General features: G+C 40.1%; 1 protein-coding gene across 3 annotated transcripts in view; it reads right to left on the reverse strand.

Moving 5' to 3' along the window:
* PLCB1 (phospholipase C beta 1) overlaps positions 1-25690 on the reverse strand; it is a 587065-nt gene that overhangs the window by 231038 nt on the left and 330337 nt on the right. For all 3 annotated transcript variants that reach the window (XM_030915597.1, XM_030915595.1, XM_030915596.1), the window contains exons 10-14: positions 17550-17632; positions 9869-9953; positions 8367-8544; positions 3395-3462; positions 1053-1149 (exon numbers count right to left, since the gene is read on the reverse strand). In XM_030915597.1, the coding sequence (XP_030771457.1) occupies positions 1053-1149; positions 3395-3462; positions 8367-8544; positions 9869-9953; positions 17550-17632 (511 nt within the window). The remainder of the gene's footprint in view (positions 1-1052; positions 1150-3394; positions 3463-8366; positions 8545-9868; positions 9954-17549; positions 17633-25690) is intronic.

A 25690-nucleotide genomic window follows, 5' to 3' on the forward strand; every position in this document is an offset into this window, starting at 1 on the left:
TAAACACACGGAGAAAAGTGCTTGTTTGTGAGTCTAGCTGGTGCTGTTGTTTCCAGGTTCTGACGAATCTAAATATATCGGCTCTTTCTCACACTTGGCTACTTGTCTTGGAACTTTAACTAATGAATTAGAGAAACTCATTTTACAGTCAGTGAAATTACAGTGATATAAAAATAACTATGCAAAGATGTTTCCAGTAAAACAACTTGTAGGAAATATCAGAAATTAGGACATCGAATTAAATGTTGAGAAATCATTTATATAAACTGTAAGAAGTTGAATTCCTTGTTGTAGAGATCTAGATTCCATATACCACTAAGTGAAGACTTTTTGTAAAATTATACAAATATAAACAAGTGTGTTTTGTAGAAGCTTGGATTTTAATATAGCTGCAAAGCCATCCTTGATTAGAAGCTAGTACATTTAGGCAACATTTCTGTTTTTAAGTGCACACCCTTATAAGCAGCTAGTAAGTTTCAAGGATTCCCTTAATCTGATAACATCTTACACTTCATGCAAATACAAGGGGCATTTTCATAAAAGAACCCTTTTGTTTGGGTAAAGATGGTATTCTTATTTGCATAAGTATGGATGTATAGTTGAATAAAGGGAAAACACAAAGTGATATGAAGTTAATGCATTTTATTCTAAACATACAAAATGTGCTGGACAAATGGAATATAGATAAATTGGTTCTATTTCTAATTATCAGGGTTCATCAAGTCTCTGCCTGCTTCCCTTCTGGGAAATAGGTAGTTTATTTCAACATTATCACTTACGTAATAGATGGATGTCACTGTGCGTTGTGAACAAAAAGCAAAGTACAATTCCCAATTGTACTTTCTCATATGGTTATTTTTATATATTACAATACATGTATATTTATTATATATATGTGTAAAGGTAACAAGACAGTCAAAATGTACATATATTTAAGACTTCAAAAGTATAAATAGCTCTATTAAGGGTAACATTCTTTGGTCCCATTACTCTGTATTTAAAATATAATCATTATATGCTACAAGAGGGGTTTTTCTCCAGGGACAACTTACTTTTTGAAATTTCAAATGACTCAAACTTGACCGGCTGAATGTAGTTCACCAGGTTAGACATTTCTTCTGTGGCCATAGCCTCACTTCCAGCGGTCCCCTGGAAGTAGGAATAAACAGAAATCATTTCCAGAGTCATAATTATATTATCAGTTATTTTCCTAGGAAAATGACAACATGACTCAAGCATGCAGATAATCATCCCTCCCTTTCTGAAAATTACAAAAAGAAAAATCATTACAGGAGAAAGGCAACAGCAACACCTCATTTTATAAAAGTGAGGGAGGAAGGGAGGTGGGAGGTTGAATGGTGGCTGGCAGCATGGCCCCAGCAGAATCACTCCCTCCCCCCTCCCCCCTCCTAGAAATGCCTGATCTTAGCCCCTCTGCAGGCCTCAGACTCAGATCCTGCAGTTTACTAAGGTGACTGGAATGTCCATCAAAGTTTGAGAAGTACTGAGCTATAGCTCATCTTCTATTGCAGGGGGTCCATAGGTGTTGTCTAAGGTTAGTAATTTTTTTTTCTTAACTTTTATTTTAAGTTCAGGGGTACATGTGCAGGTTTTTTTATATATATATATATATAGGTAAACTCGTGTCACAGGGGTTTGTTGTCCAGATTATTTTGTCACCCAGGTATTAAGCCTGGCATCCATTAGCTATTTTTCCTGATCCTCTCCCTCCTCCCACCTCCACCCTCAGTTAGGCCCCATGTCTGTGGTTCCCCTCTATGTGTCCATGTGTTCTCATCAGATTAGTAAATTAAGAATTCACTGCACAATAAGAAAATTATTAGGCAGGTGACCACTAAATGAACTGAAAATTGTTAATAATAATAAAAAAGGTTGCTTTGTGGAAATGGGCAGGGGTGGATAAACAACTCCTGCTTTCCTTCATCAACACTCCTCCCTCCCTGCCTTCTTGGTTCCTGGTGTGTCTTAGACAAGCAGGGTAGTATAGTGCAGGGATTAATGGCTCGGGTTCCAGAGCCAGCCTGCCTGATTTTGAATCCCAAGTCCACTAGTTAGAAGCTGGGCAACCTGGGGCAACTTACTTAACTGCTCTGTGCCTCAGTTGACTCATTTGTAAAATCAGGATAAAATCAGTTCCTACAGCATATAGTGGTTTTTGATTAAAAAATAAGTTAATTTATGTGAAGGAGCTTAGAACAGTACCTGGCAAGTGGTACAATCTTACGTTGCTTTTGCCATTATTAGATATGGCATATTACTTTGATAGAGTTTTTAATGAAAAAGAAAACCAATAATGCAGTGTTGGCACAAGTTGGCCCTCTGTAGAGTGATCTAATATTTTCTCACACTTTTAGAGGAGAGAATGCATGGAGATGAGTTTCTTATAAAAATTCTGGGAGTAATATTTAGGTCAAATGTTAACTGGAAAACATTCATTTGCAAATGGACTATCCAATTAGTAAGAGAGTTTAAAAATTATTTAGAATCACTGATCAGAAATTATACACAATTGAAATCATTCTCAGGGACATATACTTTGCCAAACATGGTAAGTTGTTTTCTTCCTGAAAATTAAAAATTGAAATTTGGTGGGGGAACATAATTAAACAAAACTTTAGACATTAAGAAATAATTGTAAGAGGAAGGTCATGAAGTAAGAGCAGCTTATTGTTTGTTTCATTTTTACTAAATTGTAGAGCTACGAGTGCTGAGACAGAACATATCTAACAAATTTGAAAGCAGATTCAATATCAACTTAAAAATATGTATTTTTAAAGAGAGACAGTGTCTTGTTCTGTTATCTAAGCTGGAGCACAGTGGTGTGATCATAGCTCACTGCAGCCTCAAATTTTTGGACTCAAGCCATCCTCCTCCCTCAGCCTTCCTAGTAGCCGGAACTACAGGTGTACACCACTGCAGCTGGATGTGTTTTATCTTTCATTTTAACTTGTTTTTAAAGGTATGAGGTCTCACTCTGTTGCCCAGATCATTTCAGTATAAACTTTTGCTAAGACAAAATTCTAAAATTCCGATTGACCTGCTTCTGATTCTCTTCCAGGTTCTGTGCAATTAATATTTTGGAGCTAATCAAGTTACTCGGGATGCCTAAGTTTATATAAATAGGTAGCTCTAGTGTTCCAAAATTACAACAGTGCAATGAATGTCACAGTTCTGAGCATTTTTCTAAACCGCATATCTTCTCTGGTCTTTGGAATATTTCATAAGCCATTTAATTGCCTCAAAAATTGAAGCTGGCCATTGGAAGGCACAAATTTACTTTTTGCCACTAGATGGCAGAAAGTGACCATGAGACAGATCCAGGAGGGTACAGGTTGGTGGAATGCCTTTGGGACCAGAAGCCCTAAGTACCCACCTCATCCATTGAAGATTTTTTACAGTCATCATCATCATCATCGTCGTCACTTTCCGTATCAGCTTCTCCTGTCAAATTTTAATAACAGATCATGATGTCAACATTTCAACATTTAGCTTTAAAGCACTTGTAACACATATTTTATCAAAAATTAATTACAGATTTCCTTGGAAGTTGGGCTTTCTGTTGGTTTAAAAATTTTTTTTTTCAGGGATTTAAACTTCATTCATTATAGGAAATTATACTGACCTTTTGCATATAGATTTTTTTCCGAAACTGGATTTGTTCATAAATACCACTTAAATTTTTCAAAATTCTATTAAAAAATGCTTGTCTTAATATTTTTTCCCTATATGTTTTTAAACACATGGCATTGAACACAGTTTGCTGGCATTGAACACAGTTTGCCTTCTATTGTACGTGTATTCTATTTTGATATACAAATACTCTCTCAGGGTCTCTATGACCCTGAAAACAAATAAACTATCCCTCCTTCATCTTTCCCTTCTTTCCCAAGCCCCAACTCTTCCATGCAATGCTTAGTCAGCACATAGCTCAGCTATCTTGTGTTGACATTTTCCCCAAGGCCAGAGAGGACCTTGCAGAAGTGAAAGAAGTTAGGAGCTGGGGCAGGGACTCTGGGGCTTTGGCAGCAAACTCACTACACAAAAATCGTGAAGGGCCAACTTTATCCTAATATTTGTCTGCAAGCTTATTTGATGGATGTATTGTCATCACAACAAAGCACATATCGTAGAAAACGCTGATATTCTTTTTAAGAGGACAGGATAACATGGGTGCGTCCTTAAATATCAGCATGATTGGAAATCTAACTCCATCAGAAATAATTCAGCTTCATATTTAGCCAATATACAGTAATTAAAGCTACATATTTAGCCAGTATACAAGTAATTAAATAAATTGTTTTTCCCCTGAAGAATTAGTGGGTATTTCTGCTAGGTTAAATATTCATATCAGTATAAAGCATTACATTCTTCCATAGCTATGGGCTTCAGTCAGACCCAGTAATATCCATTATATAAAAAAGATTTTCAAGTAAAAAGTCAATGAGGTTGTTCTACATTGTTCGAAAGTTCTAAATTGATTTAACCACTATCTTTCAGGGTTCACACAATGCAATAGCATGATGAGTCCAATAGATGGCAATAATGGTTCAACAATGAAGTAACTTGCACCCGCCCCCTCTCCCCACCGCCTGCTGCCAGCCTTCTGAAAGTTAGCTGCCCTACTCCATCTATATATAAATGGAGACAGTACCACTGCACTGTCCTCTGAGAAGCTTATAAATGTTTTCACTTGGTTGACACAGTTCAATTACTGAATGACAGCAGTGAAAAAAGTACTGCTTAAAAATCTCCAGGGGAGAAAAGATTTCTGCAACCAACAAGGGTTATTATGTATTGGATTGTTTATTAAGGAAAACCACATACAACCACTTTATAACGCTGATATTGTATTAATTAATAAGATGAATTGATTATATTTTGGATATAAAACGTGTCTTACTACTATATTAGAGACACATTCTTTTAGGGTATTGCCACTTAAGCATTTTTATAATGAAATTTATCCCAAGTTCTTATTACTTTTTAAAAAAAAAATCAGAGAGGGGTTCTCTTAGTTAAGTAATTTAAAAAAATTCTTTGGCAGAGCTTTCTACAAAATACTTCACAGGACCCAACAATTCACAGTCATTTCAAATAGCCAATCAGGTCATTCTTTAGTTTCTGTGGGAAAGAAAGAATTTGTCTCGCTTTACTGTAAAAAGCAGAAATCTGATATTTCTCTTGTAAATCTTTGGAGGGATGTTCGGGAAACCTTGTTGAACTATAAAAGATATCTTACTTTACCCTAGTTCGTTAGGACAAGTCTACTAGCAAAGGGCTGAATCCTGCAAGAGGCATCTGGCCTACGGGGGCCATGATAAGTCAACTAGCTTTGAAATACAATACCTTTCACGTTTTTCAAGTTTCTGAGTTCCCAATACTGTGAATATCTACAAACCAAATGGTAAATTAGCAGTGCTCTTTATTCAGGGGCCTACCTACGTATTAAAATGTCCAAAAGTTTCCATTGATTGCATAAGAGACGACAGGGCTAGCTTAGGAAATCTACTGAATAACTAACAGATTGTTGCCCTTTCTCTGTATTAAGCAATAATGTTCACTGCCTATAAAAATCGTCATTTGTGTTATGCATCCTGTTAATAAGAGGAAGAGAACTGGTAGTGGGAAAGGCAGATGGTAAAAAACACAAGCACCCACATGCAAAGGATGACAAGGTTTGCTTGCTAGCATTCAAGAGATAGAGTTGTGTTAGGAAATAGGTGTGAATGATAGCCCTGTTAATGATATTCACTTCCAAACTTCAAAGAGAACATTTTTACTGAGAACAAAAATTATTTTTGAAAAAATTTTGAAAGACCTGCACAATAATGATGCAAGTCCACATTCAAAAGCTACAGGACAAACCCTTTCAAAGAATTATATAATGTCTGTTGATAAAGATTTTAGTCTAAACAAAAAAAACAGGCAACTGAGACAGAAAAATAGAAGAAAAGATAAATCAGAGTCTCAGGCTACTTTTTTTTTTTTTAACCCTGATTGTCCTAGAGTTTATATTTTAATTATTTTAAAATCTTATAACTGATGCATAATAGGCGTACAGAAAAGTACACATATTGTAAGTCCACAGTGCAAAGAATTTTCCCAAATAAACGTGTCTCAGTAAGTGATATCCAGATCAAGAAACAAAATACAACCAGTCTCTAGAAGGCTCTTGGGCTCTCTTCTGGTTGCTTTTCCCCCAAGGGAACCCATTATCCTGACTTCTAATAGCATAAATTAGTTTTGCCTGTTTTTTGTATGTTATATAGGTTAAATCATACAGTATGTAGTTTTTTTGTACCTGACTTCCTTTGCTCAGCTTATGTTTATTTATAGTGATTCATCCGTAGTCTTCATTTAGCTATAGATCATTCTCATTGCTGCATATTCTTCCTTTGTGTGAATATACCATAATTCATTTATCTGTTGATGGGTATTTGGTTTCCAGTATTTGGCTATTCTGAATACGGCTGCTTTAAGCAATTCTTGTACGTGTCTCTTAGTAAACCTAAATACACATCTTTGTCAAGTATATACCTAGGAATGGAACTCCTGAGGTACAGGGACTGCATATATTCAGCTTTTATAGACACTGCTCAGTGGTTTTCCAAAGTGATTGTTCCTATGTTTAACTTATAACTGAAAAACTTCCTAGAGTCAAGCTTAAAGTTTCTTCCACTTAATCACCCTGCAATCAGGAGATGTCTGTAATGCAGTCTTCAGATTGCCAAGCTTCTGACTGAACTTGGAAGATAAATTAGACTAAATGACAAATAATCCAAAGGAAATGAGTGACCACTGAATTCTTTTCTCATCAACCACAGAAATCTATTTCGACCTTAATTTAAAAGGGAAAGAAATGATATGAGGCATCCTCTAGGAGCTTCGAAAGATAATTTAAGCAATTTTGCCATGTCACAGATTTTAAAAAGCTCTTTAAAACATGAAAAAATTGAAATGCCCAGAACTCTTCAGAATATCGTCAATGACAATGCATCCAGTGCTCAGTTCTATAGTTAATATTTCCCATTATGAAGCTTAAAGTCACATGGTCACTCTGAAGACTATTTGGCTTACATGGTAGCCAGAATAATGACCTCCTAGAGATGTCTCTGCTCCATGAATATGTTAGCTTGCATGAGAAAAGGGACATTGCAGGTGAGATGGAGTTAAAGACCTTGACATGGGCACAATTATTCTGGATTATCTGGATGGACTTGAGTTCTTGCCAGCAGAGGACATTTCCTGCCTGTGGTCAGAGGGAGATGTGACCACAAAAGAAAGGTTAGTGAAATGTAGCCTTGCTGGCTTTGAAGCTGGAGGAAGGAGCCCCAAGCCAACGAATGTGGGTGGCCTCTAGAAGCTGGAAAAAGCAAGGAAACAGCTTCTCCCTTAGAGCCTCCAGGAAGAAACACAGCCCCGCCCACACCTGGAGTATAGCCCAGTGAAACCCAGGGGGCTTCCTGACTTATAGGACTAGAGGATAATGCATTTGTGTTGGTTTAAGCCACTACGTTGGTAGCAGGGAGAGAAAACCAGTAGTTTAAAACTGTGCAGAAATAGGAATGTTCAAAGTCCTTCAAGCTAATTTCAGAGCAGCAAATTCTTTTTAATTCTTTTTTTTTTTTTGAGATGGAGTCTCGCTCTGTCACCAGGCAGGAGTGCAGTGGCTAGATCTTGTCTTACTGCAACATCTGCCTCCCAGGTTCAAGTGATTCTCCTGCCTCAGCCTCCTGAGTAGCTGGGACTATAGGCACATGTCACTATGCCCAGCTACTTTTTGCATTTTTGCAAAGAGACAGGGTTTCACCATGTTGGCCACCAAAGAAATGGGGTTTCATCATGTTGGCCACCAAAGAGACGGGGTTTCACCATGTTGGCCAGGATGGTCTCGAACTCCTGATCTTGTGATCTACCTGCCTCGGCCTCCCAAAGTACTGGAATTATAGGCATGAGCCACCGCGCACAGCCCAGAGCAGCAATTCTTTTTTTTTTTTTTTTTGCGACGGAGTCTCGCTCTGTCGCCCAGGCTAGAGTGCAGTGGCCAGATCTCAGCTCACTGCAAGCTCCTCCTCCCGGGTTTACGCCATTCTCCTGCCTCAGCCTCCCGAGTAGCTGGGACTACAGGCGCCCGCCACCTCACCCGGCTAGTTTTTTGTATTTTTTTAGTAGAGACGGGGTTTCACCGTGTTAACCAGGATGGTCTCGATCTCCTGACCTCGTGATCCACCCGTCTCGGCCTCCCAAAGTGCTGGGATTACAGGCTTGAGCCACCGCGCCCGGCCCAGAGCAGCAATTCTTAAACCAACACAGAACATGATGGGGAGAGCCCACCAGCCCCTCACCGGCTCCTGGGGATGAGGGCTCGAACATGCTGGAGGAGTCACTGCAGGTGTTGGAGGCTTGTTCTGAGAGCTTCTTTTTGCCGCTTCCTTCTGATGACTTGTGTGATTTCTTCTTATTTTTCACCAAAATTTTATACATTAAATCCATAGGGCTTGGAAGAGGAACTCCAGATTCCAGCTAGTAGAAATGAAAGGCATACTCTTTAAAACTACTGCTCCCTCTTTCAGATCCCCTCCCCAGATCCCCTGTTCAGCTTTGTATACCGAATGTCTAGACTGTTCTTCCCCACCTTCAACACTGCTCATTAAACTCTTAGTGTATCCTGCACGGGGGCTATTTACATCAAAGATACATTTTCATTACTATACTTTTTTTTTTTTGCAACATATTCTACATGAATAAGACCATAGAAATATACTGGTAGATTTGATGTACTAAATCTGAACATTTATGAATTTTCCAATGGACCATAGAAACCCAATCATCTTGATTTAGGACAGATAAGAAGGCCCTGGCCTGAATTTTCAAAGGAGGGAAGCCAGGCATCTGCTAGGAGAAGTCGGTAAAGACGGGCAGAAGCTTCCAGGTAAGCCCATGAAATCATTTTTTCAGATGCCCCTTAAAATCGGCAAAATCCCTATCCTGATACTAGGTAGTTTAGCTGCACATGTCCCTGGCATCAGCAGAAGAGGACGAGGTGGCTTTAGATTTCCTCCCAGCCCTAAGGTTCAAGGTACCATATTTGCAAGCCTTATTTTTACTGTTTCAAGTTTGTACATCTAATGGGAAAACCAATTTCCCATGAGAGGGTCATTAGATATTATATCAGAAAGCATGTGTGCAAGTCACAAGATAGGTTACTTTGAGAAAACCTATAGAACGCCTAAGTTGGTCCTCTATTCTTGGCTTGCAATGAGTGTAGGGACTGGTATAAACTCACTTAAAAATGCATGGAGATCGGGCAAAAGGGTGCAGGAAGGAAAATGTTACTTTAGCATATTTCTGCTGCTTTCCTTCCTAAAGCAGAGATATCATCATGGCAATGGGCAACCTGAGTTGTGCCACACCGAAAGGTGCATGCAAGGAAATAGAAAGCAGCCAGCAGGGACAGGCCAAGAAGACATTGCGCCACCTGCAGTGTCCTGTTTTGCCAACCCACTCATCTCAAAGGGGTGTGATGAGGTTCCTTGGGAGTGAGCAGAGGCCTGTCCTCTTGGACTGTCTCTATGGGCTGATTGTAATTGTTGGGAAATCTGCACTCTTGATTGAGTTTCATCAGGCAGCCAGTGAGAGAGAAGAGTGTGGGAAGAGGAAGAGAGCAGAGGCACTTCCTGTACACTTTGTGGGGCCCATTGCTAGTATCCTCCTTGTCAAAGATTTCATCATCAACTGCATTAATCTTACCAAGAAACATAAACATGAAAAGGAAGTAAGTTTTCCCTCAACCTTGTTCATCAATAATGCACACATTCCTTCAAAGACAAACATCAAAACTGCTTACTGGATATTTTTCCAGGGGCTCCATGAGAAGGGCATCCCCGAAGATCAGTCGGCAGTACTCCGCCATCTTGGCTTGCTGCTTTGGGCTAAGGGAGAACAAGAACAGAAGAAGGAAAGCAGGAAGGCTTATCCAAAGAGCCTGAACAGGATTGCTTTTTGTTATTAACTACAGAAAGAAGTGATTCTCTAATCCCACCCGTCAGGATTGCTTTTTATCATCCTAGATATTTATCCTAACTTACGTGAATTTGAATAACATACACAAGTGAACAGTGAAAGCATTGACGTGTAAGGTGGTTCCCAGGGCAGACCCTTATAGACACAGGTGGAGGGGACAGCAGGTCAATTGCTGTCACTGGAGCCTTGAAATTCCCAGAGTTAGAGGCTCAGTCCCTTTTGTTTAACTCACTGATTCCAAGTCAATTGCAAGACACTTGGAGAAAGAACCCTTTCATATTTCCCTGTAAATTCTCAAGTGAAATTTGTAAACCACTGCTGCAAAAGAGTGTTTATGAGGAGATGAAAGAGGATAGATAAGGAAGGATGGCAGGGAGGGAGATGAGTAGGGGAAGAGAGACAATGGAGAGAGAAAAAGAGAGGGAGAGAATCTCAAAATGTAGAAAAGGGCAGACAGGCAAACAAACAGTGTGTCACTTGGGGAGGGGGTCCTGGAGGAAAGATAAAAGTAGCAGGCACCTCGGGGAAAGTTGTGTGCAACTCTTATGTACATAATAGAAAAGCAAAGGTGGTATCATTCTGAATATGTTGCCAGTAGGGACCTGGTATAATGGAAAAAGGCTGGCACTGCAGGATTTGCTGAGCTGACCTCCAAAGTCTGAACCACTCTGGGTCTACATAATGAGGAGAATAATAACTGTTCTTGGAAAGGGACAGAGGATGCTGAGAAGATGAAATGAAGTAATGGATGCAAACGCCTTTGAAACATTAAAAGAGCAGGGCAAATGTAAGATGATTCCACTGTTACAAGGCGGCGTCCGCCAGCTAGACTAGACAAATCCTATGCCCAGTAACTTGTAAACACAGCTGATATAGGGGAACATTCATATTCTTTCAATGCTACTGCTTCCCCTGACCTTTCAAAAAGCAATAATTTTTTTCCTCACTTCGTGGAATGTTAAATATCATTATAAAGGTATCCAATTCCTTTAGGTTTTATGGATTTTGAATTTGATCTACAGTCTGTCGAACTTGATTTCCAATAGTTATCTCTACATGCTGCAATGATAATACATTTTAGCAGAATTGTGACTGTACAAAGAATAAGTAACAGCGATGAAAAGCCTCCTTGATGAAAATTCAAATCGATCATAAAATGTAATTCTTATTTTCATTCCCTTTTCCATGAATGTTTAAGCCTGGATCATGAGCTGTTCATTTTTTTTTTTCCCCCTGGGGTTAGGGGGGGTGGTACTGAGGGTTCAAATCATATTGCAATGGTCCACAGGAAAAGTCACTATTTTGTATTCCTTTTTTTCTTTTTAAAAACAAAGCATGTGCTCTGGGGGGAAAGTGAGTTCTCTGGCATTTGAATATGAACCCCCAAGTCACTGCTTCCTTGGAACTGCAGGGAGAGGCTAAGGAGAGATTCAAAGGACTTGCAAAGTCCTCCACAGCAACCTTGCCCCTTCTCACCAGGCCTCTCTTGGTCTGTATGGGAGCTTACTAAATGGCTTATGCAGCCATCAGAATGCACTACCACATTCCTCAGCAGTATTAGGCAGAGAAGAAAAACTACTAATCAGAGACTTGATCCTGAAAAGCATTGGAGGTTGCTGCAGAAGGACAAGTCATTAGAAACTGTCTATGAGACCTTTGGGAGCAGGCAGAGAAGTGGCTGAATAGGTAGGGCCAGCCCCAGGCATCCTTGGGTTCAGGTCTTCTTCCTCCAGTGATAACTTGCAAAGGGGTTCAACCAGGTCAGCCTGCACTGTGGCTGCTGCTGCTAAGAAATGCATTTGTGCTGGGACGACATGTTCCAGAGCACACTAAAGAAATGGCCAAACCCTCCATTTCCCTTTTACAGAAAGATGCTGCTCAATATCATGGAGCATTACTTCTTCAAGTGTGGTCCCTGAACCATCAGCATCATCATCACCAGGAGCTTGTTAGAAGTGCAGATTCTGAATCAGAGACTCTGGGACACTGGAGTCTGCATCTTAACAAGCCCTCTTGATTCTGGTGTGTGTTCAAGTTTGAAAACCACTGTGATTGATTAAAATAAGTCAACATGTGCTGAAGTTGATGACATTTTTCCTGAATGTTGGAAATTGGGAGCCCCGAATTATCTCTGATCAAACACCTGGAGTGAAAGCAGAGCGTTTTACCTGAAAGCCCTGCTCTCAGGATTTTCCAGGGAACCATATTCTCTCCAGTAGAGGAATTTCAGGGAGATGTCCCAAATATCCCCAAACAGGTGTCCTCTGTCAGGAAGTCCCCAAATCAGGCCCAGATAAAGATTTTACTGGAGCCATGATTATCACTCAGTTCCACTAAGGAATCACCTGAGCTGTTAATGCGCAGGTGACAGGATCAAGTCCACAGTCCCCTGATTCACGTAGCTGGGACAAAAGCCCTGGAACGTGCATTTTAAGCCAGCCTGCAGATAATTCTGATGCAGGTGGTTAATAAACCATGGTGGTTACAGCTTAGCTCTTCTATTTCATTCACGTCACCTGGGGTCTTATTAAAACGAAGAGTCCAACACAGAGTCCAGGGTGGGGCCCAGGACTCGGCTGCAGCTCTAACTTGCTCACCAGTGATGCAGATGCTGCTGGTCTGAGGACCACATTTTTAAGAACAAGAATCTATGTCTAATGTAGACGTTTAGAACCTGCCTGAGGGTTGGGCGTGGTGGCTCACGTCTGTAATCCTAGCCCTTTGGGAGGCCAAGGAGGAGAGATGACCTGAGGTCAGGAGTCCAAGATCAGCCTGGCCAACATGGTGAAACCCTGTCTTTACTAAAAATGCAGAAGTTTGCCAGTTGTGGTGGTGATGCCTGTAATCCCAGCTACTCAGGAGGTAGGAGAATCGCTTGAACCTAGGAGGCAGAGGTTGCAGTGAGCCGAGATTGCACCACTGCACTCCTGCCTGGGTGACAGAGCGAGACCCTCAAACCAAACAGACAAACAAGAACAAAAGCAAAAACAAAACCTGCCTCAGAATCAACTGAGATGGACAGAACAAGAGATAGGTGTCCAAGCAAAAAGTAAAATGAGCTATTTGGTAATCAGGCTATCCACGTTCTCAATAAACATGCACACCACCTGATGGAACTAAATCAGACCAGAGAGCAAATACTGATTTGAAAAAGTCAGAGGAAAACAAACCGACTTTAATTGCAGGTCAGAACTGCAGAAATAAAAGGCATTAAAACTGCAATTAGCAAAAAAACAAAATCCTGACATGTTTAGAGCATCAGTATCAGCTATCATGGAGATGAAGTGAGAGGAAAAAAAAAATCACAAATGCATTTTGAACTTTAGGTCATAGCAGACATTTCTGAGCATAATAAAATAGTATTTTATTATATGCTGGGACAGAGGTCAGGGCAGAGGTCTGGGGCAGAGGTCAGTTTTCCTGACTGAGGAACTCACTTGATTTCTTGGGGGTAAATCCTCCAATCTGAATTAAACCAACTTCTTTCCCTACAAAGGAGGAATCTGCAATCCATGGAAATTAAGAACCTTGTTCAAAATTTCACAGTTTTCTGTGGCTGAACATGGGTAAAGCTTACTTTACTTGAATTTGGTGTAGAATTCTTTTTATAAAAGTGCTGGTTCACAAGTAGGATGTCAGAGTCAAGTAGAGCTTTCAAAAATATATTTTCAAGTCTTATTTCTAGAAATTCTAAGTCAGGGTAAGAGTGTAGCTCAGAAATCTGCATTTTGAAGATACTTCATGGGATTCCGATGTAGCAACAGGATACATTGAAAGCAGCTAATAGCAGATTCCCTTTTATTGTCCATGGATAGGTGACTTCAGATATTGGGAGAGAAAACCAGAAATTTCAGTGGCTTTTCTCGTTTTTTCTTTCTTTTTTAATAAATTAATTTTTTTTTTTTTTTTTTGAGACAAAGTCTCACTCTGTCACCCAGGCTGGAGTGCAGTGGCGTGATCTCGGCTCACTGCAGCCTCTGCCTCCCGGGTTCAAGTGATTCTCCTGCCTCAGCCTCCTGAGTAACTGGGACTACAGGCACCCGCCACCACACCCACTTTGTATTTGTAGTAGAGACAGGGTTTCACCGTTTTGGCCAGGATGGTCTCGATCTCCTAACCTCGTGATTCGCCCATCTCAGCCTCCCAAAGTGCTGGGATTACAGGAGTGAGCCACCGTGCCCAGTCCTTTTCTCCTTTTTTTCTAGTGTAAATTTGTTTTGGACGTGTGGCCCAAGTGAGCTGGGACCAGAGTTCTAAATCTGAAATTCCATATATGCAGCACACAGGGGAATAAAATAGTTTATCAGAGATGGCAGATAGGTGTCAGATGTCTTGCTGGTCTATTCCAAGGTCACTGTGCTGAGAAGGATTCTGAGGTTACTTCTAGGTTTAGTGGGAAAGAGTGCTGCTACTGCCTGCTATGGGTTCAGGAACTAGATGAGGTGACTCACAAGTCAAGCATGGGGTTTTACCAGCGAAGGGAAAGCTTATCGGTTTTCTTTGGGTGTGTGCTAGCCTCCCAGGAAAGAATGGTGGCTGAGCAGTTTTGATATCTGAAGAACAAGGGAAATATGAAGCAAGCAACTCCCACCCACTTCCTCCACAATAGAATTTTATCTTTTAGCATTTCACTGCCATTACATTATCTCAGTGGCTTGGGACACAATCACGGCATCCTGGAAAGGCTGTTTTCCTGTTTTCTTTTGTCATATATAAGTTATTAATGAATTTTTAATAGCTAAATTTATCATTTTTAAGCCAGTAAGGGCAGTACAATGGCACTAGTCTCTTTGGCTTTGTGCATGATGCAGAAATTAGTTTTCATGTCCAGTTCTGGATCTCTAAATGACTGGTGTGAAGAACTGCAAAAACCATCTTGTGTTCAAGCATTATAAGCCACAGAGGTGAACAATTGCTGGCCATTGCCTGGTGGATGCTCTCACTGTCTGAATTTGATGTTTTGAAGGCTCGTGATGCTTCTGTTTAGGCGTAGGAGATATGTTGGTTAAAAGTGTGCGTTTTGAAGTCACACTAACTGGATTGGAATCCCATCTCTGTCATGTTTTAGTTACATGGCCTTGAGCAAGTTGTTCATCCTCTTTAGGACTCAGTTTCATCATCTGTAAAATGGTGATAATCATAATATTTACTCTTAGAAGCACCTGGGTTTGTGGTGAGGCTTACATGAGCTGAGGCTTGTAAAATATTTCAAAAACTGCTTGCCACAAAAAAAAGTTTAATAAAGGTTAGCTATTAGGTTGGTGGTGGTGGCGGATGATATTTTTCTGGCTATGTCAAGGGGAAGCTCAGTGTAGCAGGTGTGACGATACAGAATGGAACCATAGCCTTCCATTTTGTCTAATTTAAATAGAAACATCTCTTTAAGAAAATAAGTATGCCAATCCCAGCACTTTGGGAGGCCAAAGTGGGTGGATCACCTGAGGTTGGGAGTTCGAGACCAGCCTAACCAACATGGAGAATCCCCGTCTCTACTAAAAATACAAAATTAGCCGAGCATGGTGGCGCAGGCCTGTAATCCCAGCTACTCGGAAGGCTGAGGCAGGAGAATCACTTGAACCCGGGAGGCGGAGGTTGCAGTGAATCAGGATCGCGCCATGGCACTCTAGCCTGGGCAACAAGAGTGAAACTCCGTCTCAAAAAACAAAAAACAAAAAACAAAAAAAAAAAAAAAAAGAAAAGAAAGAAAGGAAAAAAGAAAAGTATGCCAGATGCCCTTCTTCTATTAAAAAGAAAAAGAAAAAAAGCGTCCTCAGGTCGAAACTACAATGCCTGAAAGAAAAGTGCTAAAGTATTGTGATAGGGTTTGAATCTGCATCTCTGCCCAAATCTCATGTCAAATTGTAACCCCCGATGTTGGAAGTGGGGCCTGGTGGGAGATGATTGGATCATGGGGGTGATTTCTTTTGGTTTAACACCATTGCCCTCGGTACTGTTGTTGTGATAGTGAGTTCTCACAAGATCTGGTTGTTTAAAAGCGTGTGACACCTCCTCACTCTCTCTTAGTCCTCCTCCTGCCATGTAAGACACCTGCTTCCACTCTGTCTTCCCATGAGTAAAAGCTCCCTGAGGCATCCCCAGAAGCAGATGCCACCAGGCTTCCTGTACAGCCTGTGGAACTGTGAGCCAATTAAACCTCTTTTCTTCATAAATTACCCAGTCTCTGGCATTTCTTTATAGCAGTACAAGAATGGACTAATACATATTGTTACAGGCCAATTACAAATGAATGGACAGAGATGAGAAATTGTTTAACAGAGTCAATTGCAAAGCAGAACCATCACAGCAAACTAGGTATTAAATACAGCCTCTAAAGAGGTGCCCCTTTGAGTAAGAACAGAAATAGCATGGAACAGAATAAATTCCTTTCTCTTCCTTTGACCCTCAGAAGCATTGGAGAAGCTATGTGCCAAAGGATTACATCATTCATTGAATGATTGTTGCATAATGAAACAGAACCACAAGCCAGTAAACGTAATATGGATTTCTGGAGGGCAAACTTAAAAAATACAGATAATTATAAAATTGTCACATTTAACTACTTAGAAATTCTTCAAGTTGAAATGTGCTCATGACCAATCTACATCTTTAATATTTAGTGAACTCTCTAACAATTAGAGAATTGAAGCACATGTTGCAAATTATTTGGACAAAGAGGCTCAGTGACCTGGGAAAGGCTCTCATTAGGAAGGAGGATAAAAAGAAACTTGTAATCCAAATTAGGACAGGTGCTGCTGGCTTTTAGTTGAAAATTCTGGCTTAGGTTCCTGAAATGAAAGAGGGGGCTTTCACTCAATATGGATAACAATCTTTCATTCTGTAGCTCTTTAAAGTGAGTAACTACATGATAAACTAATATACATCTATTAGATATAAATGTGTCTCTCTTTGGTAATGTGTGATAAAATGAATATAAAACAGTGAAGTCAAAATAACCTTTTCTTTGTGTAGCTCAGCAATACATGCAGGCTATTTTGAAATTGGCAAATACAAATATTAACAAACAGGAAAGCCAGTGAAAAGGGGGAATATGGAGGTTTGGTGAACTGAGTTCTGTGTAAGTGCAAATTGGTAAAATGGAATTCACAGCTCTCCCTCCACCTGCCACAAGGTGATGTTGGACTCAAATTGTGTGCATAGAAGGAACTCATGAAGGACGGTTATAAAAGTGGCCCACAGCACCCCAAATCTATAACAGAGACATGTATTGTGTAGGAAAACATGTTCCATTGCATTGCAAAAAGAAGAGATTTTAATTTAAAAACCATACTATGGTATGAAAATAGATCCTACAAGTCCAATGGACAATTTTAATGTTGATTATTTTAAGTGAATTCCATTACCTACAAATGAAAACATGCCAGTTAATATATAACACGACTGAAGAACACCATTAATAATGTCAAATAATTTTAGATCTGATAAACAATTACTCAGTATGCCCCATTTGGGAAAAAGACTCTTTCCTGAATATGTTGAATACTTACGAATCCACATGGTTCTCAAATGAAAGGAGAATTGGAAAAGGTGAAGTCTTAAATGCACACTCCGCTATTGCTTCTATCACTTCCTAAAAATGAGAACACATGTATATTCAGTATGCCAGAAGTTTTCATCTGTATATTCTTGAGGGGTATTAAATCTATGAATATAGTTGTCTCTTCCATTCAGAGAATTGTATCAAATGGCCTGAAATGGCTAGAAGGGATTTCGAGGGCTGCTGGACAGTGCTATTTCCGACTCTTGATTCTGCAAAGTTATAAGAAGATTGGATTTTGGTGAGAGATAAATGCAAAGGAGAGGATTCTCCTGTCTGCTAATTGTTATCTATTTTTTAATACTGAAAGAAATCTAATCATATTATAAATATTTGGGACAGTAAGGGAAGGCAAAAATTTTCACCCACGAATCCACTTTCTGAACCAAACCATTGTCAGCATTTCATTATATTCACTTCTAGTCTGTCTCTCATGTATTTATGTAGTTTAGTTTTAATTACAGTATATACTCAACTTGTATTTTTAAAAAGCATTGTTATTGAGATGTAACTTTTTTGAGATATAATCTGCCCATTAAAAGTGTACATTTCAATGGTTTTTAGTATGTTCAGAGTCACACGAGCGCCATCCCAACGTAAGTTAGAACATTTTTATCGCCTCAAAAAGAAACCATGTACCCACTAGCAGTCACTCCCCATTCCTGCATCCCACCCCACACACCTAGTCCCAGGCAATCATTCTTCATAGAATAGAAACATAGACATAGAAACTTTATGTCTTCATAGATTTACCTATTTTAATTATTTCATATAAATGTAACCATACAATATATGGTTGTTTGTACTGACCATCTTTCACTTAGCATGGTTTCAAAGTTCATCCATGTTGTAACATGTATCAGTGCTTCAATTTTCAATCTGCATTTTAAAAAATGTATATGCCACAAGTTTCAATACGTGTACAAAATTCTAGAAAGTAAAGGTATCAAAATTGATTTAACCATTCCCCAACTGTCAGACAGCTACATTTTCAGAGTTGTCATTCAAATAATTCTACAAAGAACATCTTCATTTTTCCCCTAATATCTTGAATGATTTTCTGGGAATGAATTCTCAGAAGGGGAATTCTTGATTTAAGAATATGAATACTCTTACAGTCCTTCATGTATCTTCAGATTGCTTTTCATTTTAGGTTGCCCAGAATAAGGCATGCAGGACCAGATTTCAATGCATATTCACCAGTTTGGGGCATTATTCTTAAAAATGTTTTTCTTACTTAAATGGTAGTAAAGTGCAGTCTCATTTATTATTTAATTATATCACTTTCAGTAGTAGTGAGGTTTCATATTCCCATACACTTGTTTTTAGTTATATTTATTTTTTTCATATTCTCCTTTTAAGTAGGGATTTCCACTCCTATTCCTTATGCCTGAGCCTTTTCTGCTATCGTCTCTACCTTCCCCATTTAATGTATAGCGTTCTTTATATCCACTCCTGAAAGCTATTTCCCTGGCCCTAGAATATAAATAAGGCTTTCTAATTCTGTACTACATTTGCATATATCCTCTAAGAAGGATTTGCCTGCATGGAGCGAGAAGAATCACTTTTACTGTTTCTTAGAAATGAACTCACAGATTATTTTTCATACATAATCAGTTTAACTTTTATGATAGTTGAGTCTGTCAAAAAAAAAAAAAAAGCAAGCACTATAAAAGGTAAGCAACATCCAGATTTTAAATGCTATTTTTGATTTATTTGAGCACAGGCTTTGGATTCAAACAGACTTTTGAATCCTTGCCTCTGAGATTTATAAGCTGTGTGACCTTGGGAAAATCACTTAATGCCTCTGAGTATTGGTTTGCTGACCTATAAAGTGGGGGCAATAAACCTCACTTCACAGATCTGTTGTGAAGACGCAGCAAGAGAAGGCAAAGGATTCAGCTCATCATGGTTATATATTCTCAGTTCAACTAAGGTGCAGAGATATTAACTGACTTACCTTAAGTCATAGAGAAGAGAATCCCAGGAAGGGATTAAACCCCAGGAAGATTTGTCTGACTCTAGAGCTTATTAATACCCAACCATTGCAGTAACTTCCATGCAGCTAATAATCTCAGCCAACTAAGAGCAAAGCCCTCAAAAGAACTGAGAATAGAGGTCATCAAGGATGTGGATACTAAGTGTGGGAAAAAAAGGGCTGGATTTTGTTTATTTCATAAATTTGGTACTAGTGTATCAGGTAAAGGATAAATACAGTAGAGCCATTCTCGCCTCCTCTCCTTCTCTCACATCTTTCAATTCCTCAGCAATCTTGTCCAAAATAGATCCCGAGTACAGTCAAGTGTCAGCACCTCCACTGCTATCATCCTGATACAAAAACCACTGCAGTCACTGCTGTGTTAGATTTTATCATCATTGCGACTTATTGGCTTCCCCCTTCCTTTGGGAGGATTCTATCTACACACTCTGTTGACCATAGGCTTGGCTGTGTGTTTTATTTTGGCCAAGGGCCTGTGTGTGAAAATGACATGTGCTGCTGCTGAGTAGAGTCTTGAAGTCCATCATGTTGTTGTCCAGCCATTTCTCTTTCTCTTCTCCCATGAGTCCACTGATATCATAGATGGGGGTTGTTCTTTCAATATGAATTCCAAACAATAGCAATCAGAGCCACAGCTGACATCTAACCTGAGTGAGAAGTAAACCTTTGTGGCTGTAAATCACTGTGATCCTGGAGTTTCTTCTTATTGCAGAAAAACCTAGGAGAAGCTGACTGACACAGTCTTTTTACTGCTTTCCTGGCTTCTAGTGCTTGCCGCTGTATTCCACACCATAGCCAGAGTCATTGCTCCTAAACATGAGTAGACAGTTTCGCTCCTTTTAATAAACTTTCCAATGACCTCCCATTTCACATGGAATGAAATCCAAATTCATTATCATAATCTACAGAGCCTAACTTGATCTGGCACCTGCCATTTCTTTAAATTCATCTCCTTTTCCTCTCCCTCTCTGTCACCTGGATACAGTCCATTGATCTTGTTGCTTTTCCTTGAATATATCAGGCATGCTTTCATCTCACCATCTTTGCACTATGTTCCTTCAGTCAAAAATACTCACATGAAAGCATGATATATTGCATTGATTTGGGAGTAAGTACAGCATCTGTGCCTAAACATCACCTTACCAAAGGCCTGCCTCCACCATCCAGACAGCATAACTCAGCTCTCTCTTTTCCTTGTCCACTGATTTAGATTGTTTTAAAGGGCATGTTTCTATGCACTGTATCTTTGTGTTTATTTTGATCTATCTTTCCTCACTAGACAATGTAAACTTCTTGAGGTAAGAACTTGTTTTCTTCACTGTTCTGCTAAGGCACATTCTAGATGCTCACAAAATACTTTCAAATGAATGAATGAACTCCTGATATGTGACAGAAGAGAAACAGAATTTATCTAGTTGTGTTCCCATTTATTCTTCTGTTGACTAGCTCAGAGATCAGCACACATTTTTCATAAAGGACCAGGTAGTGTTTTAGGCTTTGCTGGACATAGAGTTTCTATTTCTATGGCAACTATTTAACTCTGCCTTTGAAGCTGGTGATGATTAATTTTATGTGTCAACTTGACTGGGTCATGGGGTGCCCAGATATTTGCTTAAACATTCTTCTGGGTGTCTCTTGAGGGGTTTCTGGAAGAGATTAACATTTACATTGGTAGACCGAGTTAAGCAGCCTGCCCTCCCTAATGTGGATGGGCCTCATTCAATCCACTGGAAGCCTGAATCGGAAAAAAAAAAAAAAAAGACAGAGTAAAGGAGAATTTGCTGTTTCTGCTCGACTGTTTTTGAGCTGGGACATCGGTCTTCTCCTACCTTGAGACTTGGACTTGTACTGCAGCTTACACCATTGGCTCTCCTTATTCTTATGCCTTTGGATCGGGACTGCTATTGTACTATTAGGTCAGCTGGGTCTCCAGTTTGTCAACTGAAGATCTTGGAATTTCTCAACCTCCATAACCACATGAGCCGGTTCCTTTTAATAACTCTGTCTCTCTAGAAAGAGAGCCAGTCCAGACTAATGCATAGCCCCAAAGCAGCCACAGATAATATGCAAACAATTGGATGTGGCTGTGTTCCAACAAAGCTTAATTCACAAAAGTAGATGGCAGGATAAATGTGGCCTGCAGAAGATAATTTGTTGACCTTTGGACTAGTCTGATCATTGGCTTAAGCAAAGCTTAAAACTTGATTGTAACCAAAGTAAATGTAATTTTGTATTATAGAAGGTTGAATGTTGATTCATACTCAATAGCCAGATTAATTTTTTAACAACTTTCATGGCTGAAATTTCCAACAAAAGTGTAGTTAGTCTTTGCTACCTGTTTTTTTTTTTTTTTTTGAAATGAAGTCTTGCTCTGTTGCCCAGGCTGGAGTGCCGTAGTATGATCTCGGTTCACTGTAACCTCTGCCTCCTTGGTTCAGGCAATCTTGTGCCTCAGCTCCCAAGCAGCTGGGACTACAGGCACATATCACCACACTCAGCTAATTTTTTGCATTTTTAGTAGAGATGGGGTTTCGCCATGTTGGCCGGCTGGTTTTGAACTTCTGACCTCAAGTGATCTGCCTGCCTCAGCCTCCCAAAGTGCTGGGATTACAGGCATGAGCCACTGCGCTGGCCAGCTTTGCTAACTTTTCTGATGATGGCTCTCTTCATTGTCTATTTGAGAACTTCTCCAGCTGCCTTTAATAATGAAAGTGGATTGTGGGCTCGCCTCATTGGTATTTAGGCCAAGGAGAGTCAAATCTGAAGGTGGGTAAGCCCCTCCTCCCCTCCTCTAATTTAGGAAGTGGGTATTTAGCTTCAGGTCAAATCTCTCTTCATATCTTTATCTTAGGCTGATAAAATGTGAGTGCTTCTCTGGGCCTGCTCTTAGACTTGTAGGGAGTCCATGCTCCCCATCTTCGTAGCTCCCTGGGTTTCGTTCTCTCTTCCCACAGTGGGGATGCTAGTGTGGTCTGAACTACAACTGGGCCACTGGGGTTCCTAGACTTTCCTGTCTTGCTTCCCCTGCTTTTCCCTTTGTCCTGACTCTGACATTGTGTACTTCTGATCTTGTGTGCTTGACTTAGGACTCATGTTTGCAGTGGAGCATCCAAGCTCATCTGTTGTTTCCTTCTCTGCTCCTACTAGGCCCCTAACCAAGGCCTAGGCTGTGTTTAGTTTACTACAATTTGGGCTTCTGGTACCTTCCTGGAAGTGAAGTGGATGCCATGGGTTGAGCATAGAGGATGCCCACGTAGAGGATGGCAGCCTTACAGATGACTTAATTCAGCCCCCCACCTTCACTCTGGCTTAATAAGTCCATGCCCATGTAATACACAACCATTATATTTACAGAAAGAAAGCTAACATTTGACTTTTATGCATTTCAATGATAACATCAGAAGCTAACATTTATAGAGTAGTCACTGCATGCCATGCATAGTTTAAGCAATATTTGTATATTAAGTACAGTTACTGAATGCTTACTTATAATCACCCCAGGAGGTAAACACTATTATCATCTCCATTTTGCTGATAACAAAGGAAACTTGCACTGGGAAGGAAGCTTCTCCAAGGTCTTGCAGCAACTGAATGGAAGAGCTGGTACTGGACCCCTGGCAGTCAGCTCCAGAGAGCATCCTTGCCTTCTGTGTTCACCTTTCTCTCTTTCTCACCCATCCTTCTCCCTCCTCTCTCTGTCCACCTCTCCCCATCTCTACCATAACTTTAGCTAGCAGCTTAGGAAATCTTTTGCAATTATTAAACCAAAAAAAAAAAAAAAAAAGGAATTACTAAATTTCATCTAATAATTTTTAGTTGAGAGCCACTGAAAACTTTAGAAGTTCCACTGGAGAACTTTCATGCTTTTGTGCCTTTGAAATATTTTGTATGATGTGTGTGATCAGTCAGAATGAGAAAACCAGTTATAGCTTTTAAGTTTCACTCTTTCATACTTGCCATAATTGGTGGACATTGGATGTGAAAGTACAGTAATGCTCCATTGTTCCTTATCAAGCCAATACTGTTTTTCAGAGACTTACAGCACTACATTCAATAATCTATAAACCATATGGGTCAATTACTAAACTCCAGTGAGACAAACTGCCCTTGAAATCCTTTATCCTTGACAGACAACAGTAGGTGTATTTGGATATCCATTTTACATGTGCATTTAGGTAGCAGTGAAATTGCATCCTAAATTATTGTTTCTCTCAGGGAATGAATGACACTTTATTTTCAGAAATGCTCAATTTAACCTACTCAAATTTAATACATTTTCCTCATATATTTTATTACATTATCCAGTTTTCCATCTTGTATAATTGCTGGTTAAAAGGAAGCTGCCTAAAAGGAGAAAAACCACCCAGGGAAAGAGGCGGGTGGGTGGTGTCAAGCATAAGGAGAAAGGATATTGGGTGGGAGAAGATAGAATGAAAACCAAGTGGTGAATTGCTATGTCTAGGCCACCAGGAAGACTAATGTGATGAGGCATGGAAACAGATACATGGGACAAATAATAAAGCCAGACTACAAAACAAAAAGCCCTTCATAAAGAGGCTGAATGTCTCCTTTTCCAGAGCATAAGTTTTTATTTTGACCCATACAGTCAATAGGGAGAAAATGCCAATAGGATCTCTTGCTTTTGGGATCTATCACACAGAAGCTTTCCAGGTCACACACACTGAAAGCAGATACACTGGGTGACATAAAAATGAACTCTGCAATCAATGTATTTTGCTGCTGTGCTACGCAGTGTAGCTATAGAATATAGTCTCATTATACTGTGAATATCTGGCCCAAAAGTTCAGGGCAGCTAAAACTGGCAAATGTTGGGGGAATGTTTTCCCTGCCTCTACCAACATATTATGTGTAGGATGGAGAAAGACAAATTCACTTATCTGATGAGCAGAGGCAAGAAAGACTAAAAATGGAAGTTATGCTATATCTGATCTACTTGCTTTGGGAAGGGAAAATTCATCCAAAAACATTTATTGAGCACCTACTATATGTCAGGTTCTGCTCAAAGAAGACAACTTGGGACAGATCAGGGAACAGAACAAAGAGCCCTGTCTTTGTGGAGCTTATGCGTTAGTAGAAGAGACAATAAACAAGGAACATAGGAATTAAGCAAATTAGGCAGATTGTTAGAAGGTGATATCATACGAGCCTTAGGAAAATACAATACTAAAAAGCTGGCATGTCAGGGTTATAAAGTGTGGGGATTGGGAGTGGTGGCTGGTGACAGTAGTAAATAGATCGGTCCCAGGAGGCCTCACTGAGAAGGTAACATTTGAGGAAGGCTTCAAGGAGGCAAGGGAAGAACCAGGCAGATACCTATGGGAAGACCATTCCAGGCAGAGAGAAGAGCCTGTGCAAAGGCTGTGAGGTGGGACCAGCCTGGCACAGCCAAGGAACAGCAAGGTCAGTATAGTTGGAGCCCAGTGGGTGAGGGGGAAAACAGTAAGAAACAAGGTAATGGGGGGATTGCAGATTATGTAGGGCCTTGTGCCCTGTTTCTCTTCTTACTCTTTCTTACAAAGTCACCTTACACACTGGGTTCAGGGAAAGCAGACTGCAGGCTGATAATCAAGCAAGCAGGGTTGGGACTAGGATGAGGCAAGAGAAGCGACTAAGTGCAAAATTTAAAGAGCCACTCACTCTCCAGTGCCAGCTCCGTGCTTACACAGCCCTGAGAGCAAAGACACCCTTAAATTTTACTTGCTAGGTGACTTAATTGCCTTCCTCTAGTCTCAGTCCTGATGCAAAGCATCCTTGCTACTGTATATCTGTCTGCAAAATAGGTTGGCATTTCTACTCCCCACATCCATCCTCACCCACTGTCACCTACCCACATCTCAGACAGAACCGTCTATCCTGCTATGTGCATTAGCAGGAGGAACAGCTAGAAAAACCAACTGGGATGATGGATTCACTCCTCTCTTTAGCCATCCTGGTTACCTCCCCACTCCCAACTCTAGCAGGCAGAGACAGAAAGCAGCATTCTGGGCTAGATTTCGTCTTTAAGCCTCTCACCTGCTGGCAAGTGTGTGGACGTGGTTGAGAAGCCTTGCTTCCAGAGCCCAGGAAGATGT

This window comes from Rhinopithecus roxellana, chromosome 13, assembly GCF_007565055.1.
Source record: "Rhinopithecus roxellana isolate Shanxi Qingling chromosome 13, ASM756505v1, whole genome shotgun sequence".
Taxonomy (NCBI): Eukaryota; Metazoa; Chordata; class Mammalia; order Primates; family Cercopithecidae; genus Rhinopithecus; species Rhinopithecus roxellana.